The 27,419-nt window shown below is 34.2% G+C and overlaps 3 protein-coding genes across 8 annotated transcripts; 1 reads left to right on the top strand and 2 right to left on the bottom strand.

Annotated features, from left to right (window-relative positions):
- Positions 1-3,216: 3,216 nt before the first annotated feature.
- On the bottom strand, positions 3,217-9,703 carry LOC111015290 (myosin-binding protein 1). 3 transcript variants are annotated; one of them, XM_022290262.2, is made up of 4 exons: positions 9,234-9,703; positions 7,026-8,354; positions 4,391-6,866; positions 3,217-3,600 (listed from the first exon to the last, which is right to left on the bottom strand). In XM_022290262.2, exons 2-3 carry the CDS (start codon positions 8,257-8,259, stop codon positions 4,417-4,419), a joined length of 3,684 nt encoding a protein of 1,227 aa, XP_022145954.1. In that variant the 5' UTR covers positions 8,260-8,354; positions 9,234-9,703; the 3' UTR covers positions 3,217-3,600; positions 4,391-4,416. The 3 variants fall into 3 exon arrangements, with proteins under 3 accessions (XP_022145954.1, XP_022145953.1, XP_022145952.1); XM_022290261.2 differs by having other exon boundaries at positions 4,395-6,866; positions 7,026-8,380; positions 9,234-9,701; XM_022290260.2 differs by having other exon boundaries at positions 4,395-6,866; positions 9,234-9,701.
- Positions 9,704-10,808: 1,105 nt separating this feature from the next.
- Positions 10,809-15,219, top strand: INDH (INDH1(iron-sulfur protein required for NADH dehydrogenase)). Its single transcript, XM_022290328.2, has 8 exons — positions 10,809-10,969; positions 11,092-11,209; positions 11,695-11,817; positions 12,688-12,785; positions 13,795-13,921; positions 14,128-14,213; positions 14,662-14,787; positions 14,929-15,219. Exons 1-8 carry the CDS (start codon positions 10,934-10,936, stop codon positions 15,097-15,099), a joined length of 885 nt encoding a protein of 294 aa, XP_022146020.1. The 5' UTR covers positions 10,809-10,933; the 3' UTR covers positions 15,100-15,219.
- A 516-nt stretch (positions 15,220-15,735) lies between these two features.
- Positions 15,736-25,776, bottom strand: LOC111015305 (flowering locus K homology domain). Of its 4 annotated transcripts, XR_015791791.1 has the most exons (9): positions 25,520-25,776; positions 24,075-24,272; positions 23,704-23,983; positions 21,564-21,813; positions 20,947-21,095; positions 19,831-20,088; positions 18,546-18,740; positions 16,579-17,127; positions 15,736-16,208 (listed from the first exon to the last, which is right to left on the bottom strand). XR_015791791.1 is itself a non-coding variant. In XM_022290296.2 (8 exons), exons 2-8 carry the CDS (start codon positions 24,116-24,118, stop codon positions 16,125-16,127), a joined length of 1,260 nt encoding a protein of 419 aa, XP_022145988.1. In that variant the 5' UTR covers positions 24,119-24,272; positions 25,520-25,771; the 3' UTR covers positions 15,736-16,124. The 4 variants fall into 4 exon arrangements, 3 of the variants coding, with proteins under 3 accessions (XP_022145988.1, XP_022145990.1, XP_022145991.1); XM_022290296.2 differs by lacking the exon at positions 16,579-17,127 and having other exon boundaries at positions 25,520-25,771; XM_022290298.2 differs by lacking the exon at positions 16,579-17,127 and having other exon boundaries at positions 24,094-24,272; positions 25,520-25,770.
- Between the last annotated feature and the right edge of the window lie 1,643 nt (positions 25,777-27,419).

Here is a 27,419-nt window from a genome sequence, read left to right as displayed (position 1 = left end):
TATGTTTTATATAATTTTTCAAAGCGGTGAATTTCAAGGATTCTATGCTAAAGTGATGACATAAATCAAATGATCTAGTCTCTCAATTTTAATTCGATTTAATCATATATTTTTAAATTGATAATAATTAATTTAATATATAACAATTTAGTCTCCTATAATTTAAAGTTTGCAACAATTTGGGATGTATTTGGGAGTGATGATAGAATTAATGGTTTTGAAAAAAAACATAGATTTAAATATAATTAATTTTCCAAAACAAGTGATAATTTAAAAATCAATTTATGATGATTTTAAGTTATCTTGAAAATAATTTTTTAATTTGTCAAACATGATCCATGGAAAATAAGTGATTTTGACCATGGCAAAAATCATCACTCCCAAACACACCTTAATTTTTATCATGAAAACTTGTGTTAGAGTTCTTATATTTATATAAATTGATCAACTGATAAGAGATTAAATGTGATTAAAAATTACAAAGACTACATTATTATGCCATAAAAATTGATACTTAATTTTCATTAGATTTTTCATGGTGTAGACTAAATTGTTACATACTCAAGCTCTAAACCGTTACTAATTTGAAAATAAAGGGTAATTGTTACAAATTAAAATTTAAGAACTAAACTTTAGTATAATAGCGGGCATCAAATGTGTTTTTTGACCAAATATTTCATATAGATCTATAACTTTAATTTTGTAATAGAAAATATTTTGGTTCTAAGTGGCGATTATCTATCTTGGCCTATGTCCACGTTGAATATTTGACAAGAAAAAAATGAAAAAAAAATAGAATTCTTTTTCAAAAATAAAATAATGAATTGTCAAATTTTCAAACCGATCAACATAAAAATAGATTCTCACAAGTCAAGACTTAAGTATTTTTCTTTTGTTCTGTGAAAAAAAAAGTATTTTTCTTTTGTGCATGAAACTTTTGTTTGATAAATTTTTATCCAGTTCAAATTTAATATAAATAAAATGGAAAGTTTTGAACATGGTATTAATTATCCATCGACATGTCGACATTTTCATGTATCCATAAGTTCGATATCCACCTAAGAGGTAAATTGACATTTCCATAATAATACAAAAAAATTGACAAAATATTAAAAATATCAACAAAATCTCATTAGACATAATATTAATTACTTTTAACTTATTTAGAAAGGATAAAATGCTATTTATTAATTTAAATATTTGTTTACAAATCTTTTATTTTTATAACTTTTTCATAAATATCTATCATCAACATTTTATCATATTTTCATTGACATTTCCACTAAATTGAGACCTTGATATTTCTACGCATCGACATTTTAAATCTTGATTTAGAGACATATTAAATAATTTATATTAAAATTTTAGAGCTATACTAAAAGCTTTAACAATATTTGGTTACTGGTCAAAGTGAACACAGTTCAGAATAATTGACATATATCTCTAATTAAGAGGTTAGAAAAGAATATCATTTTACTAGACAATAATACTTGTACCGCTTATTAAAATTTGACAATTTTTTTTTTAAACAGAAAAGATCTCCTCTCTAAACATTTTGGAAAGTAGTATATTGAAAATGCACTCTTGATCAATATTCAATTAATAATTGTAATGGTTTTGTCACACTTCAGCAAGTAAAGTTGAACTGATTATAAAAACCTTCGATTAATTTACAACTTTCGTCTCCAACACTATTTAGTCGTTGAAGTCAAAGTCACAGAAGAAAAGCTGAATTATATGACAAAAATTCACGACTATTATAAATTTTGCTAATACGAATATAGCTCAATTAAGACAAAAGTAGTGCGTTCGGAGTCCTCCACCTCACATATTTTATTTAAAATAATAATAATAATAAATAAAAAATCATGAATTATAAGAAGACTTTAAATAAAGTTTTTAAGGAAAACTCATTCACAACTATTGTGTGATTATTACAAATGAGTACAACTTAGTAACTATAATTAAAAATTCTAAAACTAACTAAGAAAAATCTATGGTACTCCCCTTCTATTTAATATACTACTGATATGGCAAACAGTAAATAGAAGGAAATATGATACTTCCGTGATACCATAAAATTTTCTCTTGATATTTTGGTTTGTAGTTAGTTAGGAAAATTTACTTGGTTCTATGTTATGCTGTAATACTAAGAAAATTTTTCAATATCCAAGAGTGTAATTAAACTTGGGCCACGTGTACAGCTAGCTGATGCATTCCTGATGAACTGTCTTAGCACTTGTGTGTGTTTTTTTTAATAATAAAAATATGGTTCCAAAACTTTTAAGGACTGTAATCTAAAATTTAATAGGTTTATGAAATTCCTATTTGATGTCTAATAGTTCTTTGTGGTTAAACTAGTTTCACAAATTACAGTTAGACCCCTGAAGTATTTGAAAATTTGGATTTGGGGATGAAAATTGACTCCAAGTTCAACATTGGCAACAAGTCAAAAAGTGAGAGAGAAAGTATGGCGCAGCAAAGACCAAGACGAGGCCAAATCAAACCTAAATATTTGACAAACTCTCTTTTTTTTTCTTTCTAGAATGTATTTTTAATTTGGTATCTGCAGTTCTAAAAAAATTAATTTAGTCCATATAGTATAGTTTGGTCCTTGTAGTTCTAAAATTTTCAATTTAGTTACTATAATTTAATCAAACTTCACAAATCGCCTACATCGTTACCATATTAACCCTTTTTTCAACATTTTTTAACAATGAGTTGATACTTTCTATTTAGTTAACTCTTGTTTATATTAAATTTTAGCATAAAAATAGAATGAAATAGGTGGGTCTTGTGATTAAAAGATAATTTAAAGATTATTCGTGAAGTTTAACCAAACCAACTTCAACTACATTTATATATAATCCATTAATCTTAAGAACAGAAAAGTTGTTCAAAAAGACTTGTAAAAATCTTGAGAAAATGAGTCTCCGGCTGAGCATGATGAAATGTGTGGAGCCATTCATATGCTGTCGTCAACCAACTTAACAGATGTTCACACGTGTCATTGAAAACACTCAGCTGACGTCACCTCTTACGTCAAATGAGTCCAACCAAAATTCATGAGAAAATTTTCCATCCAGCCTATAGTATAAAAGATGGGTTTCATAAACCTCAGTTTTATAAAGTCATCAATTGTAAAATACTAGCCATTGATATGAATATTTTATCGATTAATATTTTTGTAAAGTAAAATATACTATGATCTGGAAAGAATGCAATGGTAAAGAACAGTTTATTTTGGTTTCAGAAAGGTAAACCTCAAAAAACATGGATATACAGAAACAAGAATCACGAGCTCCTCAGCAAGTAAAAACACTAACCTTCACAAAATTCAAAAGCCAAAAATATGGGAAGACTCAGCTTCCATGGTTTGATTTGATGGTACTATTTTGTACAACATACACCATTCTTCATCTACTCTGAACTTTCTCTGGAATGGCCATGGCCATGGCCATGGATTGCAGCATCAACCAAAAGGAATGAACCATGACTTTTCTCATCTGGGTTTGCACCTTTCAATGTTTTAATGATTACAGACTGATTACTGGCTCCCATTTTAAGATTTATTCGGTCTCTTAAAGTTGTGTGCATAATCTGGAGAAAGAAGATCAAGAAATGGTTTAGGAACAACAGTACAGCATCATGGTATCTTCTACATTTAAACATTTACAACAGCATCAGAAAAGAAGTTGGAAGTTTCAATGATTGAGAGCCTAAAAATACTTCAACAAGTTGAAGTTTCCCCCATAAAGATAATGATACTCTGCTAGATTTCTCCATGGGAATATGTCAGTAACTACTCTCTAGTGGGTTATGGATTTAAATTCTAGATTGTGCATGAGAAACATGAATTTAAAGTGAGCCTCAAGTAATCCTAATGACATACATAGCTACTAGTTCATATGCGAAATTTAGAGGTCAGTCCAGTTATGTTTCTTTCTTCAGATTAAAACTTCGTTCAGTTACAAAGTCAGAGTGGACCTTTTGAAAAGCCACAGGAAGGCAAGTTGCAGGAACAGGCAGGGAAATTCTATCAAATTAAAAGTTATCCTATGGTAATAATTCATCTAGGTGTTCAGAAGGTAGTGAGATTATAGCAACAAAGTTGAGATTAGAAAATCAATGGAGCAACATTCAAGTAAGAAGAAACATAATCTGTTTCATCGATGAATGAAACTCTGGCAATAGATATAGAGCCCAAATAATAAAACATGATTCCACAGATTTTAGAGAAATTCAACGATACAACAGCTTGTGGACAGTTTGATTTTAGAAGTTTGCTATACTAAGAGGAATTTGTAGTGCATAAACCAAAATGCTGAACTTTGTATGTAATGCTAGCATGACTGTTATTTAGAATTTTTACTTTGTTAGTAATACTTACTTACCATATCATGCTGCCTGAAGAATTTAAGAGCCAGGTAGACGATCTAGCCTAATCCCGAGTTTACACAATTCTTGTAGCTGATGTACTATATTTTGAGCAAACTGTAATCCCTCCTCACCGTAACGAAGAGAATTAAGAGAGTGCTCAAGAAAATCATGATCAGCTTGTAGTGCTACCAACTTTCCAGTAAGGTCTGAAATTTTATGTTCAAGAGCAAGGAAGTCAACCTCCTCTCTTTTGTTTGCACAACTTATTTGACCTTTCATATCAGGATAGTTTTCGTCACCACTAAAACGACCGTTGTTTTTTGGATCAACCAACTCTTCTTCTGGTGCAACTGTTCCATTAAAGGTGTTTTTGTCTATGTGCGTGGATGGACCATTTTCTTCCTTGGTCATTTGAGATCCCTCAGCATCAATACTCTCTTCCCCTCTTTGTTTAGGATTCACCACTTCTTCAATATCTATGCAATTAGGAACCTTCGCTAAAATTCCATTAGTAGATATTTTGTTGATCTTATCCTCCAAGCTCTTCAAACATAGCTGTATGTAGACTTTTTCATCTTCAAATTCTAAAGATGAAGTTTGATGATTCAAAGATCTGTTGCTTCGTCTTGTTGCCTCTGCAATTGCTGATTTAAAGGAATAATTGCTATTACATTCACGGTACTCTTCAATCTCAACTATCGTACCTCCCATGTAAGTAGCTCTGTAGTATTCAAGCTCTGTTTCTAAATCTTGTATTTCTCTCTCCTTTTCATTGATGAGTTCGTTTGCTTTCTCTAGAGCTTCTACATCATACTCTGCTTGCTCTTCCATCATTCTCAAGTAGTGAAGAGCCTCCATATGCATTGCTGCCTTCTCCTGTTGCAACCTCGTGATCATGGCCATGGCTTGACTTGCAGCAACCTCAGAAGCTTTTCGTTCTTCTTCAAACTCTTTATACAAAGAATTTATGCATTTCTTATCATATTCAACTTGTCGCTTTAACCTGTCAACAATACTTTCACCTTCAATTTCACTTACATTGCTTCCATCCAATGATTCAACATCAGAATCCATTGGGACTGAAGGATCATGTGCTCGAATTATGTTGAATTCATAGGCAAATCCTTCTTGCAAATCATCACAAGAAATGCTATCATTTTGGCCTTCATCATCCGATGATGATTGATTCATAAGTTCAACAGAATTGTTCTGCAATGGAAACTGGTTTAAATCATTAGTAACTATACCGGTTTCTTTCTCCGAAGGTTGTCCTTTAGCAAGTTTGAAGCCTCCATGTTCCTTATCACTCTCAGAGGACTCGCTAACACTATGATGATCCATAGCATCATTAATGTTCTTAATAGCAGGTTCATCGACCTTCTCATCAGTATCAGGACACTCTTCAACTGTTGTGCTAATCAATGGAAAATGCTTCAGATCATCAGTAATTATATTAGTTTCCTTCTCTGAAGGTTGTCCTGAAGCAAAATTGAAGGCTTCTTGCTCCTGATCACTGTCAGAGGACTCACTAACACTGCTGTGATCCATATCATCATTAGTGTTCCTAGTAGGAGATTCATAGACCACCTCATTAGTTCTAAGACATTCTTCAGCTGCTGCACCGATTAATGGAAACTCCTTCAGATCATTAGTAACTATGTCAGCTTCCTTCTCAAAAGATTGTCCTGTAGCAAAATTGACTTCTCGTTCCTTATCACTCTCAGAGGACTGGCTACTGCTGCTGTGATCCATATCATCATTAGCATTCCTAATAGCAGATTCATATACCACCTCATCAGTTTTAGGACACTCTTCAACTGTTGTGCTAACCAATGGAAATTGCTTCAAATCATTAGTAATTATATCAGTTTCCTTATCCAAAAGTTGTTCTGTAGCAAGATTGAGCACTTCCTGTTCCTTATGACTCTCAGAAGACTCGCTGCCACTGCTGTGATCAATATCATCATTAGTGTTTCTAATAGCAGATTCGTGGACCACCTCGTCAGTTTTAGGACATGCTTCAATTATTGTGCTAACTGCATCAGTTTCCTTCTCCAAAGGTTGTCCTGTAGCAAAATTGAAGACTTCTTGTTCCTTATTACTCTCGGAGGATTCACTAACATTGCTGTGATCCATATCATCATTAGCATTCCTAATAGAAGATTCACATACCACCTCATCCGTTTTAGGACATTCTTCAACTGATGTGCTGATCAATGGAAACTGCTTAAGATCATTAGTAACCATATCAGTTTCCTTTTGTGAAGATTGTTCGGTAGCCAAATTGAAGACTTCTTTTTCCTTATCATTCTCGGAGGACTCACTAACACTGCTGTGATCCACATCATCTTTCGTGTACTCAATAGAAGATTCGTGTACCACCTCATCAATTTTGGGACACTCTGCAATTGTTTTGCTTGATATTGAATGATCCTCAAGCTCATTGAGAGATACAATTCCTGTATTATCTGTTCTTGTTTCCTCACCTGCCATATATAACCAGGGTTAAAGAAATTGGGCAAAAAAAAAAAAAAATTGTAGGCATGAAAAAACACACACAAAAAAAAAAAAAGGAGAGAAAAGCCAAAGCCAAAAGCATCTATACCACATCTAGAGAGACAAGGACAGATACGGACACAACTCACATGTCATTAAGTTTCCCTCAACTTTCGGGTCATGATGTAATGTGACAAACTCAGGTGGGCAGGAGAGAGAGGACTCCTGGCTGAGAGAATCTGTAAGCTCGCTTTTCTCCATTGAATTAGTGTGAGGAAGTCCCAAGACGTTGGATGCAGGGGATAATGCATCATCCAGTGAAATAAGTTCAGGCAATGTAGAAGGGTCGGCAGTCGGATTGGCTGGCCAGGGCAGCCAATTCAACTCGCTCAGTCCATGAAAAGTAGTAGCATCAGAAGCAAGGGATTTCACGTTATGGGGCTTTTGCACATCAACCTGCACATATGATTCTAAAGGTGAAGGCCTTGAACCAACAAAATTAATGGATGGCTTAACCTGATCACAATTATTGCAATGAGGCTTGAGTGGAATTTTTGTTATAGTTTGAAGAACAGAATCTTCTATAAGCTCACTTTTTTCACATATTAAACTTCTATCGTCATCTTCTTCAAAAAGCATAAACTCCGACTCAGAATCAGAGATGATATTGAGCTCACTGTATCCTACACGAGACAACAGATTGAAACCAGTTTTTCCTGGATGTTGTAAGGTAACTGAACCAGAAATTTTATCCCTCATCTTTTTCAAGCTATCTCGACTACTTAAGTGTCGTGGCAAAGGGATATTGAGTTTAGTGGTTGCAGTTACAGAAGGTTTCAGTTGCAGTAATCCTTGAGCATTTGGCCTTGTCTTCCAAGGCTTACTGCAACAAGAACAAGGCCTTGTCCTAATACAATGAGTAATTGAATGCCTATTTAGTAACTTCCCATGAGCTCCATTTCCACCAGTGTCTGACCTGAACTTTCCCACTAACAACCTCTGAAACTTGAAGTTGGACTTGAGTTTATTATTTGTTGTAGCAAATGAATAAATACAAGCGTCACACATCTCATTGCCATCAACAAGCTTATTATGTTTGTAGCAAGAAACTAAAGATGATATCTCCAATTTATGGTTGGTACAGAGAAGATTCCTATAATTATTAGATTTTTCTTTTCCCAAGAGATGATCAAGCCTGGAGCACAAAATGCAAGGCGTTTGCAAGTTGCAAATATATGCAAATTTAGTCAAAACATGTGACAACAAGGCATCAATGAGCATTAGAAAAATGAGAAGCCATTCACAAGCTGCAGACTTTAGAATGGCTGCAAAACCCTGTAGATTCCTCTGAGCTTTACAATATGCTTTTCCTTTTGCTGCCATTGCTCTAGAATTTCATGAGGCTACCATCTCTCTGCCAACCAGATAATCTTTAGACGATGAAGATTATCGATGCTCCAAATTTTAAGCATCCTGTCCTGAATTGGATCACCTAATGTGAATACTGAATTCCAATATAAAAAGGAAAATAAGATATATATGAACCCCCGAAAAAATTATCCAAAATTGGCCATTAAAGTGGTATTATCTAGAAAGAAAACCAAAACCAAAATAATGGTGTATGGAATCTTTAACAAGGGGGCCAAAATTCATCCAGTGAGTAAAAAAAGAAAAAGAAATTAAGATGAATACAAGGAAAACTACGAACAAAATAGAGATTTTCAAGAAAAATATAAGTCAAACTGAATCCTCATTCATGTGGGTGTTGGATAAAGCAGCACTATATTCATTACTCCCTGAAAACAAATTGATAAAGAAGAAGATGAAGTGCTCATAGAGGAATTTCTTTTCTTTGTAAGAGGGGAAGAGAGACAGAGAGAGAGAGGAAGTTGATTCAAATTCGTTCTAGACCCAGCGCTCTAAAAGTGGATTGGAGAACAATTTCCCAATACAGACGTTCAAATAATGCCAAAATGCAGATTAGCTAAAAGCAAAATGAGAAGAAAAAAGCCAACCAATCTCAAAATGTTCGATTATCAGGCCCAAAATTGAAGTAATCACGATTTTCTTAAGAAGAAAGAATGCCGGAAGAAACCAAGAAGAAAGGGGCCGGAAAAATCCAAGTGAGGCATAAACGTGAGAAAGCAAAATCAGATTGAACACGACAATGCATGAGATTTCCTGATCCCACAAAAACCCAAATACCCATTTGTTTGGACACCTCGGTAGTTTATTCAGAATAATCTCAACCCAATAAAATATTAATCCAGAAAGCTCAAGTCCTACGTAAAACAAATTACAAATGCCCTTGTATTCAATTTTGATAATGAAACCAAATGTTATGAGTATAGGCTTACCTTGTTTGAAGCTGGAGGATCATCACAATCAGCAAGAAAATGGAGAGGAGAAGCAACGAAAAGGACAGAAATGAAGAAGAAGAAGAAGAAAAAAGGAGGATGCAACCTTGATTCCGGACGACAGATTCCAAATTTGCATTTTGCAATGGAATAAAAACAGATAAATGTAAGAAAAATATGATTAAGAAAAAACTGGAGTGGAATTACGGAGAAGCCCTTGTTTGATCATGGATGAATAAAACCGTTGGAACCAACTGTATTTCCATTGTTATTAAGCTACCAAATCAGGTAAATAAGGAAACAGCTATCATGATACATACACACCAAAAAAAAAAAAAAGTGTGTGTTTCTGAGCCAGTTCTTCCATATAAAAAGAAGAAGAAAGTTTTTTTTTTTCTTTGTTGAGGCAGACTCAGAAATAAAGGAAAAAGAAAGCAAGGAAAAAGGCAAAAAAAGGGTACATTGTGGCAGTCTGCCAACTATGCCAATAATGATGCATAGCCACAGCCATATGGTGGGGGATGGCTGTGGCTGTGTCAACTGTCACCCAATAACCTTTGTGAGTGTCGTATCATAATCATGTGTTATAAATATTAACGTTAAATTCTATTTATCAAAACTAAATTTAATCATATATATCTCTAATCAATAAGTTGTGAGTTAAATCATCCACTAATATGTAGTGTACTTTAAAAAAAGTTTAAATCCTATTTCAATATCGATATTTTTAGCTTCATTTATTTGGATCTTGTACTTATAAAATATCTATTTTGATTCGTACTCATTTTAATCTTTGGATTTTCAAAATGTCAATTTTGATTTATGTACTTTAAAAGATGACCATTTTAGTTTCTATTGAAATTTTTTATACACGATTGATATACTTTAAAACAAATTTATGGCAAGAGATTTAATGGATATGAAATATTATACTAAAATTTTGATGGAAAAAAATTAGATAAATTAAAAAATGAAGAGACAAAACAGTCCATTTTTAAAAATATACATAAATATAAAAATCATTTAAACATAAATATAATGTTAGTTGTTTGCTGCGAGCTTTATTTTATTTTATAAAACTTATCACTTCCAAAGTGTTAGCTTCCTGAGCATCAGGTGGAGATATCATCTTCAACACTTGGGTTTCATTATTGTGCCTGGTGGAATTCTCTCAAGATGAATTAAAAATTGTATAGACGGATATACCATGAATACATCTTCTCACATAGACCTTCGTGCCTCTATTTTGCTTGTTGTTTTATATTAAACATCTATTATGTACATCATTTATATATTCGTGATCTTTTTAATTTAACCAATGTAAAATTTTAGTCTCAATTTTAATTAAACTTTTTATAAAACGGAAAAGCATATAGTAAATTGTCAATCTGAATACTGCTAATTGCTCAGCCTGGTGGCATGAGTACCGTTGCAATGATCGAGTGACATTGCTTATTATATTTAACGGAAAAGGGACTGAAATTTAATTTAAATAATAAAAAAAAAGCCTCCGGGTGGAACTAATTAGATGTTATTGGGCTGGGCCGATGACGCATAAAGCCCAAAAGTTCGATTGCCCGTCGTCTCGTCGGCCCTTTGCAGTTGCTGTTCGTCTTCTGGAATTCGAAGTGAAGAATTGGAGCTTCGAGTCGCGTTTCTCTGAGAGAAGTTCTTCTTTACCGGCCATCAACTATAAATTCATGAAGCGATTCTCATGGTTCTTCTCCGCGAAATGTGTGAGTTTACCTCTCAGCTCCCTGTTTTTTTGCTTCGTGATTTTCTCGACATGTCGTTCATTTACCTTCGCAATCGAAATGGAGGATAACTCGAGCGATTGTTTTTCTGTATGTTCATCTAGAGGCTTGGAGGCGTGAGAGGATATTCTGCCACAAAAAAAGAGCTGCAAATCGATGGAATTAAGCATGCTATAGCCATCGCTTCTGGGAAAGGTGGCGTCGGCAAGTCCACCACTGCAGGTACTTGATTTTGCTTCTGTTGCCTTTGTTTTTAATAATAAAATTTCTTAAAATTTAAGGTTTTGGGTATGGTATCTCCTTTTCTAGTTATAGTATAAGATAATCTGGCGAGCTAACCAAGCTGAATCCACTTCATCATGTTCACTTTTCTCCATTCTTGTCTACCTCTTTGGGTGCGTCGTTTTGAATTGTTATCTTCCGCCTTGCATTTTAAGATTTTTAATACCAAAATGAGGCTCAATTTAGATGCAGGAGTAATCCAAAATGGATAATTTTTAAACTTGATCAAAGGTGACTTTAATAATGGATTTTAAGTAGTTAGTTTGTTATTGTGATATTTCAGATTGCCGTCTTTATTGTTTCGTGTGAATAATATCTCGCATTCATAAAAGAAATCTGTGAGAAATTTAGTGTATTATTGAGGCACCAATAACTATTTTATACTTTTCTTGGTGGTTGCTCTTATGCAATTGGGTGGGTGGCAGTTAATTTGGCTGTTGCACTTGCAAACAAGTGGCAGCTGAAGGTTGGTCTACTTGATGCTGATGTATATGGACCCAATGTTCCAACTATGATGCAAATCCAACAAAAGCCAGAGTTGACTGAAGGTACTTTATAACCTTCTGTACTTACTAATATAAGGTGCTATATCACTCATTTGATCGTCTTTTCTGTCGCCATCCTGCCTGTTGCTTGAGCCACCCTTATTAAATTTACACTAACTTTTAACCTTCACCGGTGAATTAGATTTCTGAACTGGCCATCATTACTCACATTGTTAATTTACATTTGTTTATTGAGGTTAACCTGATTTGGTTCAAGTTTTTTCCATTCTAGAAGTTTACTGACAGTTAAAACACATATATACATGGGCATGAACAACTTTGCATAATTGGTCTTTTTAACTAAAGTTTATTGGTGGTTAGGATGGCAATCTTAGGCTAAGAGATGATATGGTACCAATTCTCATCTCTTCTGTTCTCACCCTATAAATCACTTTCCCCCTCTACAGGCACTACCGAGGAAGGTTATCTATTTATTTATATTTTATTTTTAATTACATTAACTAGCAAATAAACTATCACTCGTTAGAATTCATATTATCTTCATTTTAAGCTGAATTTAAGCTCTATTGCTATAGTCCTACTGATCTCCAAGCAATTCTTGTTGCCCCATTATTATTAATGCTTCTAGTGTATATTTGCTTGGTTAACTTACATGATAAATTAATGTTAGTCGGTTCCCAAGAAAGAGCAGATTATGTTACTTTCTTCTAATTTTCCATGCCTGAAAAATCTTTTTTCCTTCAGAAAATTTATAGCAATACTAATCTCATTATTTTTTAGGCTTTGAATATGATTCTCTGTGAGTATCCTAATGTCTCTGTTTTAAAACAATTTTTATAGATACAATTATCCAATAATATATTCCTCCTCTCAAAAAGATAATATATCATTTTATCATTCTTTCTTTAACAGATAGGAAAATGATTCCTGTTGAGAACTATGGAGTTAAATGCATGTCAATGGGCTTACTCGTGGAAAACAATGCTGCTCTTGTGTGGAGAGGTCCTATGGTTTGTTTTCCCTAACCTTTCTGTTGAGCATTTGTCCAATATTTCAAGACACTATGCTTTATTACTAGAGATAGGAGTAGTGCCCCGGTTTGGCATCGCTAGTATTTGAAATTGCATTGTTGGCTTCCCCTCATTTTTGATCTGTTCAAGTAGACAATTTTATTCGGGAAGGTGGGGATTAATGATGATTAAGTTAGTTGGGGGTTTCCCTAGACCAAGTTCTTTCCAGTACCCACACAATGAGTAGATCCACTAGCTTTGTGCTGTAATCTAGAACTTTAAATTGATGTTTTAATATATGTTTCAGTGTACGAGAAATCACAGATTGAAGCAATCTCCTAGAGCATAAATTCAGAATCATAACTGCAATCCTTCTAAGTTCTAACGAATGACAACAAACTTGACTACTCAAATCTTCAAGATTTTTCCTGAAAAAATCTTTTCAAGTCTGATTGTACTCTTCACCCAATGATTGTAAAGTTAATTGGAAAACCAAATTCTTTAGAAGAATTTAAGTCTCATTTGGCTGCTTTCCCTTGGGAAGATCTATACTAACGAGAAGATTTAAAGGATGAATCCAAATATATCTCTCGACTTGTCGTGTATACGAGCTTTGAAAATACAAACCATATTTTTGTGCACTGAACCTCAGAGTAATCACTCGGGTAGGGTGACATTACCTGTTGCTCTAGCAGCTGCAGTATTTGGTTCATTGTAGGCCCCACAGCCAGGTTGCCATTGGTGCACCTTGCTGCTATTTTTTATTTTTTTATTCTATGGTGTTGTTATCTGCATTCTTGCACCTTTTATCTACTATATTCTCTCTGGTTCTCTCCCCATTGTGTTCATCAAACCAACAACATTTGAACCCCTCGTTGAGAAAATCGGTGTCACCTAAATGATTGCTTCTTTTCCTGATCGAACCCTGTACACGTTACATGTTCTTCAAAAGATTATTCTCATCATTGAACTCTTTCCACATTTACTTAGAACTTTGCTAGTGTCGCAGGTGTCAAGTGCTCTCGAGAAAATGACAAGGGGAGTTGCCTGGGGAAATCTTGATATTCTTCTTGTTGATATGCCTCCTGGTACAGGCGATGTTCAGATTACTATCTCACAGAGATTGTCGCTCTCTGGTAGGTTAAAAATTTGTGGTCGCACCCGTTTGTTCTTTGGCAGGTTTGTTACTAAAATTCTTGTGTTTTCAATCAAAATGCAGTCATCTGTATTAAGTTATTTCCAAGTATGATGGTAGAAAATATAACTGGTTCTCATAAGCATTTTTTTTCACAATTTATATTTATTTGTCTTAAGACTAATAACTACTTTTCCGTGCTGCCAGGTGCATTGATTGTTTCAACACCTCAGGATGTTGCATTAATGGATGCTCGTAGGGGAATTAAAATGTTCTCTAACGTCCACGTTCCGGTGAATTTTTTTCTGTTATTAGTAGACATGCGTCGAATTTTTCTTTTTCAATTAGAAAAATGTTTGGAAATTTATACACATCAATAAAGGGTGGGGAAAATGATATTAAAGACATCAGTAAATATCCTGTTTCATGACTTACACACATGACCACGCTAGGTGAATCCCCTGTTATCTATGTCGTTATTTTATTATATTTTTCAAAGAAAGCCTTTAAATAAATAACTAATCCTGACTGTGCAATCTCATTCTACCACCCCAGCAAAAATAAATATGTTACAATGATGTGGTCAAGATATAGTTTCTCGATCATGCCTCAGCTTTTACCTAGTCATCCCACACTTCCTCACGGTGATAAGAATCTGAAAGAATCCGAATATTAACTTCCATACGCATATTTCCAAGTTTTTTGAAAGAATCTGAACATTCTACCTGACTGCTACTTCAGATTTTGGGAATTGTAGAGAACATGAGCTACTTTACGTGTCCACATTGTGGTGAACGTTCCTATATCTTCGGAAATGGAGGAAGTCGCAAGGCAGCTGATGAGATGGGTATCATATTCGTCGGTGAGGTATGTTCTCAAATGAGACATTTTAAGTATTCATGATCAATTATCTTGGTTTCCAGACTATAGCATCATATGAATGCGTATCATCGATTTCTATAGATGTGTCGATTCCCATTCGAGCCAACTTGTGGATAATTGTTACAGGTACCATTAGAAGAGAAGAACAGGAAATGTTGTGATGAAGGTGTCCCTATTGTAATATCAGAACCAAATTCCGTAGTTTCTACAGCATATGTAGACATTGCCCAGAAAGTCATGCAGCGAATTGAGGAGGTGGAGAGTCAAAAACTACTCCATCCAAAGATTCAACTATAACCCCAGCAGCCCCTCTTTTTAATCTATAATTGAGCAACAGATTCTTTTCCATTCCTTTTAAATAATTGCATCAAGTTCTTGCATGAATTTGATATTTATCTGGATTTTATTTTCCCATTAGTTTTCACTCTTTGGTTCGTCTTCTCTAGCGCCCTTTTCTTGGAAGGCGTTAAATGGTAAGTAAACCTGAAGGAAGAAACTTCTAAACAACAAAATAAGTGTCAAAATTTCTTTAGTCAATAAAATATAACAAAATATCTTATATTTAACCCTTTTTAAAATGTCAATTATTAGAGTATGTTTAAGTAATAATTTAATCTCTAAATTTTAGCATATAACCATCTAATCTTTATAATTTAAAATTTGTAACAATTTAATCCTGTTGTAAATTTTCATTATATAATCATTTAGTTTTTGTAATTTAATAACACATTTGGTTGGTTACTCATTTATTTATTGATCTTCATAAATCTTAACATTTTTCTAAAGTAATGGGAAAAAAGTGTTTTCAATTCAATAGAATACTATGAAGAAAATAATTTATATAATTTTCCAAAGAGTAGGACCACGATAGTGTTAAAAAGAAAAATTGCATCACCTACGTGAGAGAAAATCAATGCGAGTAAAATTGACTGCTTTTTGAAGCCGTAAACCCTGAAATCATCCCAAACTCATATATACAGTAGTTAAGATATTTGAGAACCATGGTTAATGGTTGTCCACTGCACATAAATCTCATCTTTGATGCATAACTATTTTGAACGACAAAATTATCATCCCAGTAAGAGGGGCCAGGAAACGAAACTGTAAAGAGCTTAATGTTGTAGCCCAAGCCAAGATTTTCCCACATTCATCTTAGAAGGGATGTACAAAAAATATGATGATCCAAGAAAAGAACTAATCTTGCATTTGCGCTGAGGATTTGGTGGCAAAAAGCGAAGCGAAACGAAGCCAGCACCAGCAGGTTAGCGAGCAGAGCACGACCAGCAACATTAGGACTTGGGAGGCAATGCATAAACAGAGACTTAAGCTGGATAAACATTATGACCCTCGTGGATTAATCTGGTTATTGGTTCTGGTACGTAGATAGCAGCATTAGCAATGGAGTTCTGCATCAATCATAGAGTTAGAACTAGAAGGGGTCTCAATTAGAAATTGCAGTAGTATAGAGCTCAAGCATAATAGAAAACCCTTAAGCCCTGAAGCGTATTTGAAGATTTTGACCACCTTTATCCGATTTAATATTTTCAAATCCTTCTATAAGGTTAAACTCTTGAGCTATAAGAAAGCAATCTACATTCTCCATCCCCAACAAAAACCTTTCCTTTTTAAAAAAATGACATCAAGGTTGACCCAAATCCAATGAACAAGGTCATATGCCTTCCCAAGATCAAGTTTTATGAGTAGACCCTATTACTTCTTTAGTATCCACTTAATTAGAAATGAGGGTGATGAAGGTGTGTCCGCATAGAAGTATACCTTCTTAGAAAAAAAAAACCTAATGAAACATCAACATGATTTTTTATGGTCCTTGCATCTTCAGAATGCACATGAGAATTCACCAGGCCAAGCGCTTTCACTAAGGATCTTCAATCCTCCTCTGAAATAGGGTTCCATTAGAGACCTGCTCAACGGAATTTGATTCCCTCACATATTGTGTAAGTCATAGTTGGGAGATAAATTCCAGCTCTGTATCTTCATCTTGAACCAGACTAGTGCCTTTTTTTGAAAGCCATAGTTATGGACCCTTTCCTTCTACCATACATAAATCAACGGAACAACTTGAGTCTTCATCTCCCCTCCAAGACCCATTGTTGTTCACATCTTTAGGCCCAATATATTTCCTCTTCAGAAGTTCCAGCCTAAGTCTTGAGAAAGCCCTCTAAAATTTTAAGCTTTATCATATAAGCATATAACCTGGCCAACCTTCTAGGAGACAAAAAATTTCACCATCTAAAATATAACTGAAAGGATGCTTCAACCATATGTTCTCAAATCGAATAGGCATAGATTCCCATCTAAAACACCCTGTTTAAATAAGGATAAGATAATCATCAGACTCTTTTCAGATAATCAACTCTAGAGTCATTGAAACTTACCTTGAATCCTCTAAAATCAAGAAATGATTCATGAGGGAGTGAGAAGCATGTACATCTTAAATTAGACCATGTGTAAACATAGAGGCCACTTTTTGGGGGCAAATCCACCAAGAATAGGATATTAATAATCCTATTGAAAGTTCCCATGCTCCTAAGGTTGCTTCTTTCACTAAGAATCCCATTTGAAGGCAAAACGTCATTTTTTGCTTCTTTTTGTGATAGAGTGCCGCATAAGTCATCGTAGTGGTGTTCAAATCATAGAAAATTATTTTGTAATTATAACTTTATGATGATTATTAAATATTGGAACACCATTTTTTTTGGTAGCTCTATGAGCAGAGGTTTCTCTGCCCAGTCCCTAGGTTGTTCTTTGTATTCCTCTTTTTAATGTACTTCTCTGTTCTGATTAAAAAGGCGTTGCTTCTATTACAAAATCAGATAACCTCCTATAGCCAACGTGCACCCTAGGATGAGATTGGAAAGGGGGGTTCAACCAAGTAGAGAGTATTGTCAAGTTATGGGGATTTTCTGACCAGAAGTATGGCAGGAAAAGTGCTGAGTATATAGCAGACAATTCAGTGTATTATAAGTTAAGAGGGATGTACTCTTTCAGTGTAGCAACCAAGGTTAAGCGAGTGAGGTGAGTTTTCGAATCCCATCGTGACTTTTTATGAGACCAACGGTAGACATTAAAATCGCCCCAATGGCCCAAGGTTTGGTTTGGTTGGTTGCCTCCCTGAGAAAGTGGACTTGTGGCTCTTGGAGTGCTTAGCAGGAACCTTCTTTAAAGGAGAAGCAAAAATTCTTTGGGGTTTGTGCCATGAGAGCTATTTTCTGGCTTATTTGGATTCAGAGAAATCAAAGAATTTTTTAAGATAGAAAATAGATAGAGATTCTTTTTGAAGAAGTGTCTAGCATACTACCTCAGCGGTGCTCAAACACAAGAAATTCTTTTGTGATCCTAGCATTCTAATGATTGTCAATGATTGGAAGGCTTTTATTATTTAGTTTCCTTTTTGGGCAGGGGTTTCCTCTACCTCAGCCCCTAGGCTGTTCTTTGTGGCCCTTTTGTTAATATATCATCTTGTTTCTTGTAAAAAGAAGAAAAAAAAAAAGGCCCAAGTGTTAGTGTAGAGACCTCCCAAGTCCTCCAATTCCTACCAAACTGATATCTTCCTAAGGAAGTCATGACATTCAGATTTCATGATACGGTAGAATTCCTCGAAAATATAAAATAATATGGATAGAAAAAAGGAAGTCGCCTGTTTCAAAAAAAAAAATTAATAAAATAGAAGTCAGGACATTCAGATTTCATGAATTTAAAAGAAAAAATAATCTTCAAGAAACCTGTATCAACTGTTGAGCTGCTTGTACTTGTAAAGGAGTTCCAGTTATTTCAATGGTCATCTCCCCAGGAACACCTTTTGTTTCTTGGATTGCAACAGATGCCCCACTGGTCCGACGTATGTAGCTTATATTTACACCGGACATCCCAATAACAGAATCTGCGTATGAAAGTGGAATTTGCATGCAGAGTTCAACCTGAACAAGAAACAAGAAAAAGAGATTGAGTTGAATTCTCACAATAATAAGTCTTACCTACAATTATGTCAGGTTACAGATGTCTTTTAGAAATTAATAAGCCAAGATATGTTAATAAACAGTACTACATGCCCGTAGGCCTAAATTTAAAATCACCCCATTCGAATGGTGCTTCAACATATTAAATATTACATCTATTATTAACAATAGTACAATCTATGAAACACAGAGGAAACAATTAGTTTCTAGCAACAACCTTAGCTTATAAATTTAATTTTAGGCAGATAGAGCAGAATACTCGAATTAAAATTCACATAGGGTAACATTGAAAGGATCAAAGGGAGAGGTGACATTTAGAGTCGCCTTGCACACTAACTTTTAGTTTTAACATGATTTATCATGGTGATCATCAAAAGACATCCAGCCTTATTAAACTCCAAGTTATAATACAGAAGTTTTTCTCCCATTCTCAAGTTGGAATCCAAGTATTGATTTCAAGTAAGTCATCTTAGCAAAAACAGTATGTAGAGTTTGTATAAAGGATTGGAAAACTATGAGAAACTTGTTCAGTTGAGATTGCTCTCCCCCTAACCGCCGCCGGCTTTGCTTCTGCCATGGCTTCACGGTGGCTGTCTACCAAGATTGAAAACAAGTCCTTCAAAGTTTCTTTTGACTCAAGAAGTAAAGGAAGAGTTGTCTTAGTTGAGGAATTCCACCTACGACGGAGCTTCACAATTACCCTTGAAGAAGTAGTGGCCGTTTGGCTTATAGACTCCATTGCAGATTTGCAGATTTGCTTCTTTCTTTTGACTCAAAAAGTTTTGAGGGGAGGGTTTTCTCTACCCTCCGCCTTTAGGCTGTATCTTTTTGGGGACCTTCCCCTTTTCTATATACCTTTTTGATGTTTCTTAAAAAAAAAAAACAGTATGTAGAGTTTCATCTAATGGTCTAAATTAAACAAACTAGTATAATTGAAAAATATGATGTCCTCTATGAGAATAATACCTCATTCATAATCTAGTAGCATAATTGAAGATTAACATAAAACGAACTTGCTACCAAAGAATAAAGAAAAATAAAATCAAGATACCTTTGTGACTAATGATTGTCGTGGTTGCAAACTGGTAAAATGAACTCCAGCGTCCCTCCCAAATACAGGACCCTGATGAGACTGCTTGTCCAGGCACAAATCAGGTGGTGATATGTACTTCCAATACTGATCTGGACCCTGGTCGTACTGAGTATGAGGTTCAAAGCCAGGTATAAAATCATTATAAGTTGGAAGCCAGACAGGACACAGGTCCTTGGTCTGTGGGAAGATGTTCTGCTTAGATTGTAGCATCTGCATCTAAACAATGATAACTACACATCATGCATACTGTTGTAGCAATTGAATTAGAAACTAAAACTTGTCAGTATCTTAAATTTCGCTTCCAAAAACACAATTACAATCAAACTGTGGTGGTATACAGAAGTCATACAACACAAATGCAGAAGTTGTTCAAATGATGCAGAAACTAGACAGTCTAACTAATCATAATGAGCCAAATAAAAATATATTTGATAAGGAATTAGAAAATCATCAATATATTGAAAATCATAAACAATCCAGTTGATAAGGAATTAGAAAATTAGAAACGAAGGAAGTTGAAACTTGGAACTACTAAATATATTTCTATCTATCAGGTCAAGATATTGACTCTGAAAATAGTTAAGACTTCAATATTAAATGGTCTTAAAATAAACTGTAAACCACACAAATGATGCGACCGTTTATGAAATTCTCGACTTTATAAAGCATGCTCTTATTTTGCCAACATAGCTCAACTAGTTAAGGGGCTTTAAGGCATATATGCTTGACCGAAAGACTGGAGGTTCAAATCTTCATCCCTAGAGATATATATAAATATATGTATATATTTATATACACACACACCTAAGACCTTATCCAATTCTTCTGTCATTTTCTGATTCAAAAGTTGCATCTTAGTCTAGGTACTATAGCTACCAAAGTCTCTGGATATTCAACTTCAAGCACTAGACTTCCAAATGGTATGGTGTACAGTTTCATGAATAAGATCCAGATCATAATCCCTATCTTCAAATCTTCTATTTTCAATCCAGATAAGCAATATCCATCCGTTCTGAACATTTTCTAACTTTACAATTTCAAAAATAATGAAAACTAGTCAAAAAATAGACTTACTTGCGTTTCAAAAACACTAACTATACTGTGGTCAACTAGAAACTTCCGTAGATGACTAGTAATTAATTCAACTGCTTTATGAACGGCAGCAGATTCCCCCTGTATCTCAACAATACTGTCATCTTGCAGAGCAAAAGACGGGAGGTGTTCTGCAGTAAATTATTTTTACATTCACATTACTACTAAACAAAGAGTACAATTTACAAATTACAACATGGTTAAAATCAATATAAAAGGCTAGTGAAATTATTGATATTCTGAAAATTTAGAAGGCAACATGTTACAAGTTGGTTAGTAGCCAAAAAAACATGACATAATGAATGAGGCAGATGATAACACCATCAGAATAGCAAAATCAGTGAAAAAGTACAAAACCAGGGCAAGGAAATTTCAATGTCAAATACAAGAGAGTGAAAAATCCATCATGGAACAGTGAAATATCATTCTCATCAAAAGAGGCGTACTAAATGTGCTGGTGGAAATAGATTGAAAGACTAGTACGAGAATTGCAACTCCTGGATACTAGTTAGGCTTTTAGTTGAGAGAAAAGACAGACATAAAAAGTTTATTTCATCACCATGATTTCTAATATAGTACTTAACTTCATATCACCACACCTGCTCCAAGAACTCTTATGGAACAATTTGAAGCATCTTGGATGGATTTTACAGTGGAACCCTGCTTCCCAATTAAGATTGCTCCCTGTGCATGTGCAACAAGAAGCCTTGTGATAACCTTGCCCCCTGCATTTGATGTAGCTTGAGAATAATTGTTATCTATGTCAACCACCTTTTGGTGAACTCTCAGTAAAGCATCCATTGCAGGAGAAACTGGCAATTCTAGATCTTCTTTGGCCGACACTATGACCTTGAAATGGCATCGAAAGAGGGGGAAGAGTGCATTACTGAGCCAGCCAAAAATTTAGATCCAATACAACTGGTCCAACTATAATTTAAACTGACATGTACATACAAAATAAAATAAATTGCCAAGTCTATTACATCATTCTTTGTTGGGTAAAGAGATCATCAGTGTTTGAATGAGTAACAATAAAGTTGCGCCAGGAAGTTAATACTATTGCTAGGATTACGAAACCAATACTGAGCCCGTTTGCAATAAATATTCTGACCAATGTAACTCATCTTAAATGCTACATGAAACGTTTCTTTTCTTTTCTTTATAAGAAACACTTCCACTGAAGGGGGAAAATATACAAGTAAACAGGAAGATAAGATGTTCTTCCAAACCTAAACCTAGGAGCTCAAGAAAAACACTTCAACTGACATTAATATTAGCCAGGTATGACAACAATAATATTTCAAAAGGGAACTCTAAGTGGACGCCACAAGCAAACTAAGTCACGAAAAGCCATCTAATACCAATCAAAGTTTCAAAATTTATCCTATTTTTCTAAGGTCAATTCCAAATTGAAGAATTTAGAAACGTTAGTTAACAAAATTCTAGCCTTTTCTCCTAGAAGGATGACCCATATGCACTTCTAGAGTGGCTTTCCCTACATCCAAATACTAAATTCAGCAGCACATACAATAACTTGTACCTACCATTAAAATGTGGAGTATTCAATCAAGTTCGTCAGTATAAGTATATATGTCATTTTCAAATTTACCTTGCAAGCATTTTTAGTATTATATATATCTCTGTAAAAACATTCGACCTTGACATTCAACTCAAAAGTGAGAATATAAAAGTTCAACAAGAGTTGGAACCATTTGCAATATGTTAGTTGCTAAGTGATTAATATCAACATCATAGCTCAGTTTATAATGGTGTGTGCTACTTGCATAATATGGGAAACAGTGTTGAAAAGCCACTTCACATTTTAATATGAACAGTCCAGACATTTATGAGAAGTTTATAGCAGTACCAAACAACAACGTGGATTGTGGCAAGATGCTGTTTGATCAACTTATGCATTAATAGAAAGCAAAAGCTTCAGGAAACCAGATCCTGCAAAACCCATTTGTGATGGTTTGGAAAAAGAAAGTTTTCAGCACCACCTATGAGGTAAACTCCACAACTTTAATCACAATTTGGAACCTGCACATGCTTATTTTTGTTACTTTAGTAAAGCATACTTCTGTGTAAGATTTAGCCTCTTGTTGTTTATCATACATTTCCAAGTTGTATTTTCTATCTTTCCTTGTTCCCCATTAAACTTTGTTCACAACTTCCCTCAGAGTCATCAACCCAGGACTCTTTCTATTTTCAAACTACTTTTCTTGTTATCAGTCCCTCAGCTTTTAGTTCCTAAAGAAAACGAACTAATTTTATGTAATAATTACATAACTAGTACTTTCATGGGCATAGGCCAACAACCAGTACTCAAACAAGAAATTAATAATGATAGTAGTCCAAGTTGAAATTATTAATTTATTAAAATTATACTTAAATTTAATAAACTCATGAACCAAACTAATATGTTAGATCTAATAAAAACATGACACATCAAAAAGCACTTACCTGCTGGTGTGTAGCCAATTTTTGCTAAGAAAAACATAATTTCATACACAGATAATGGGAGAAAGCATATTTCAACAATTAAACACAGGAAACTAATAATTGCACTGGGCTTATAAAATGAGTAATTCCTGTATTGTATATTAAATACAGCCATCAGCAACATATAAAACTCTAAATAAAAGAAATAATAATTTAAATAGACAGAGGGTGCACAAGTTTTTATAAAAACAGTGTTACACACTGAAAACCTAAAAATAAAATAAGATAAAAACTCACTGCTCTAACTAATGTCCCGGGAGGACCATTAAGAATTTTGATGCGAGCTCTAGTCTCCTCATTGATTTTTTTAATGTACTCTCCCTTGCGACCTATGATACTGCCAACCTTTTGTATGGGAACCAACATCCTGAATACATTCTCCCCAGGCCATCCAGGCCACTTCTTTACTTCGGACCCTCTAAAGTCATAATCGAATGTTTCATTTTGTGAAAATTTCAAATCCTCGATTACCTCACCTGCATCAGGTGTCGTGCAATTTTCCCTGTCCATACAGACCCTAGAGGAAAAATTCAACCAACAACAACAAATATATGGACAAATCAGTACAAATTATGGGAAAAAATAATATCAGCAAATGAATGAAATACCGCTCTTTGTAATGCCTGCCTTGATGTTCGCTAGCCGAGACCATAGCCAAGTGCTCAATGAACAAGCATAAAGTTGGATGAAAAAACAAATGTGCAATTTAACTAAAATTTTATGCTTTCCGATGGCGAATATACGAAAGTGTAAATCCAAAGCCGCACCAACCCCATAAGCTTCAACATTATAGAAGACATCTACAGCTGACATAATGATACAGCCAAATTATATTAGTGAAATGAAAACACAATTCCTCGATAAACAAGTGAAAGGTCGATTCTCTTCAAATGACGCTTGGGAGCCTTGTTAACTTCCTACATATCTTTTCGATCACCAAGAATACCTTAAAATTCAAAAACCCAATTATATCATTCATATTCCAAAATAGCCTTGATTTTTTATTTTTTATTTTTTATTCTTGAAAAACCAAACTTTTGTTCTACAAGAGAAAAAATAGCCCTATAAAAGGAGTCCAAGCCCTAATAATGCATAAACGGACTCTAGTCCAAAGAATAATACCTAGCTGATAATTACAAAAAGCATAGAAACGGATGTCCACAAAGAGGAACTTGATCTAACAACATCCCATACCCTTCTTCATATCTCTCTATCCCTCTAAAAATTCTATCGTTCTACTCCAGAACATAGCAAAAAACAAGTCTGCAAAAGGACTTTGTCCTTCTCTCAAAAGGGAGGATTCAAAAGAATCTCCTCCATCATAGAACAACAATCTCTATTCTGCACCCAACAGGCTCCAAGTGACCCCAACAGACAATTTTAAAGAGTCATAGCACAATCGCAACTTTGAAGGATGTGATCAAGATCCTCTAACGCCCGTTTACACAAAGAGCTCCATTGAAAACATGAAGAATGATTCCCTCCTAATATGATCTAAGGTGTTCACTCTCCCATGCAAACCCGCCACCCAAAGAATTTGGCCTTCTTGGGACCTTCACCTTCCAAAGAGAGGAAAAAGAAGAGGCTCCTAATGGAAGAAGGTACACAAAGGATTGGAACAAAGAACTGTAAGAAAGGCCCAGAATAGTTGGGTCCAAAATCGAATATCCCTCCTTCCCAGACAACATAATATTTCTTACTTCCCTCAACTTTCTGTATAACCAAACGCGTTCACAGAAGCATAATGCACCACCAGAAGAAGACAGTATAAACTGTAAAACGAAACCAGAACTCCAAAAAAATGCCAAAACTGTAATATAGATTACCCCCACTCTAACAAATCGTACAAGACACAGAAAGAAAAATGTGCAGACAGAAAATGCCTCCACCAAAAACAGAGACGTCGACTGATACAATGACATTACCCGAAAACCCTAAGATAAGAAGAACCAAGACGCAGACGGAAATATGGAATGACCGGAGATTCATAAAAGATTAAAAATGAAAACAATGCATCTAAAGAAATTGAGAGCTCAATTTCGCATTCACTTACCGGAAAACAGAGATTTCGGGGATTTCTTCCTCGAGACGAGAGAGCAGGTCGAGAGAGCGGGAACAATATGGTTACAGAGAACGAAGCGAATTTCGATGAACACTCAATAAAAAATAATTTGGGTTGTGGAGTCGGGGAACGGTTTAAGCGCCAAATTTGTTTTTCCCACTCTCTCCTTTTCTTCCCCGCCGTTTTATCTTATTTATATACCTTTTTTTTTTTCTCGCGCCAATATTCGCGACCTTTCTCTACCTATTCATATTGATCTTATGCAAGAATGCACGATTGAATTACAAATCTAGTTTGTGTTTTGTATATATTTACTTCATATCTTAATAATAATATTCGTTCAAAATAAAATATCTCAATAATAATATTAATTTACTTTTTTAATACGGAGATAAATATTTAACTCACCGCATTTTGATTATGATTAGAGATTGGTATGTTAACCAATTAAGTTGTGTTTATGTTAATAACTTTAAATAATAAATTATTATTATTATCATATGATTCAGTTTTAATTTATATTTTGAACATAGCTCAAACTAAGTGTATATTTTCAATCGAAATAAAATAGTTCTTTGGATAAAATACTAATTACTATAAATATTGGTTGATTTTATATGTGTCAATAGACAAATGGTAAAAGAAAGGTTAAAATTCTAATTTTGTCTCCACACTTTTTAGTCCATGTACTGTACTTTAATGTCTGTTTTGATTAATATTTTTTGAAAAGTTACCATCTTTATTCTTATTTTCAAAAATTTAACACAAATTCTCAATTTAATGAAAACGAATTAATATAAAATAATAGTAACATTATAAAGAAATATATAGAATACAGCATCTTGTTGACTTGTGGTAGAAAAATGAGATTAAAAATAAAATTAAGAGACCAAAATAAGATTAAAATAAAACATTTTAAAAATGTAGAAATAAAAAAAAAACCAATCTACATGACTAAGGGAGTATTTTTTAGTTTTAGTATGAGAAAATGAAGAGTTGAATAAAATAAAACGACAAAGGTTTTTTTTTATTTTATTTTTTATTGTAGTTGATCCAACCGCATTTAAAATGGTGATATTTCACATCTTCGTTCACGATGGAGCCTAAAAGTAATAGATTTTCTTGAGATTTTTTAATTTCATTATTATTATTTTTTATCTTTTTTACAAGTGAGAATTTTTTGTTACTCCTAAAAATGTCGAGTAGCCTATTTTGGTGGCCTAACCTTCAATTCGAATAATGGAAGGTCCCAATCAAAGTGCATTAATAATTGCTCTGTAAAGTAATTATGGAAAATTGCCTAACTTAAGAGAAATTTCTGCTAAGTTCTTTCTACCTATAAACAAAATTGGGAACAAATTAGGTATATAGGTATGCCAATACTATAGATTTGGACATGAGAATTGAGAACGACCCGTGAGGTTTTTTTTTCCTTTTTTCTTTTTTCTTTTTTCTTTTTTGTTAAGAAGAACCCGTGAGCAAACAAAATTTCATATCAACTCTGTACTTTGAAAGGAAAAAAAAACATATCAACTTGAACTAAACCCAGTACTAAAATTTCGAATCGTAAATTTGCTTGTCGTTTTTTCTTGAAAATTAACGTGATTAAATCAAACCAATTTTTTCTGGCTTGTGACCCGTAAATATTACGATTCAAAACAAAGTGTTCGAATTTATCATAGGCCAATATTTTTGGCTTCTTGGTGTAATAATTTTTTGTCCTCTTTGTTTCTTACCCATAAAATCTAATAGCATAGGACTATGAATTGTTGAGATTGGTAGAACCCACACTTGAAGCAAGCGATGACGAAATGGAACTTGAACAAGGAAGGAAGATTGGGAGCTCTAAGGCACATTCGTTGAAGGCACCATTGAGACACTCTACTGCGAA

This window comes from Momordica charantia (genome assembly GCF_013281855.1).
Source record: "Momordica charantia cultivar OHB3-1 chromosome 6 unlocalized genomic scaffold, Mcharantia_2.0 BLBB01000006.1, whole genome shotgun sequence".
In the NCBI taxonomy this organism is placed as follows: domain Eukaryota; kingdom Viridiplantae; phylum Streptophyta; class Magnoliopsida; order Cucurbitales; family Cucurbitaceae; genus Momordica; species Momordica charantia.
Note: the sequence above shows the minus strand (reverse complement) of the source record. Positions and strands in the feature narration are given on the sequence as shown.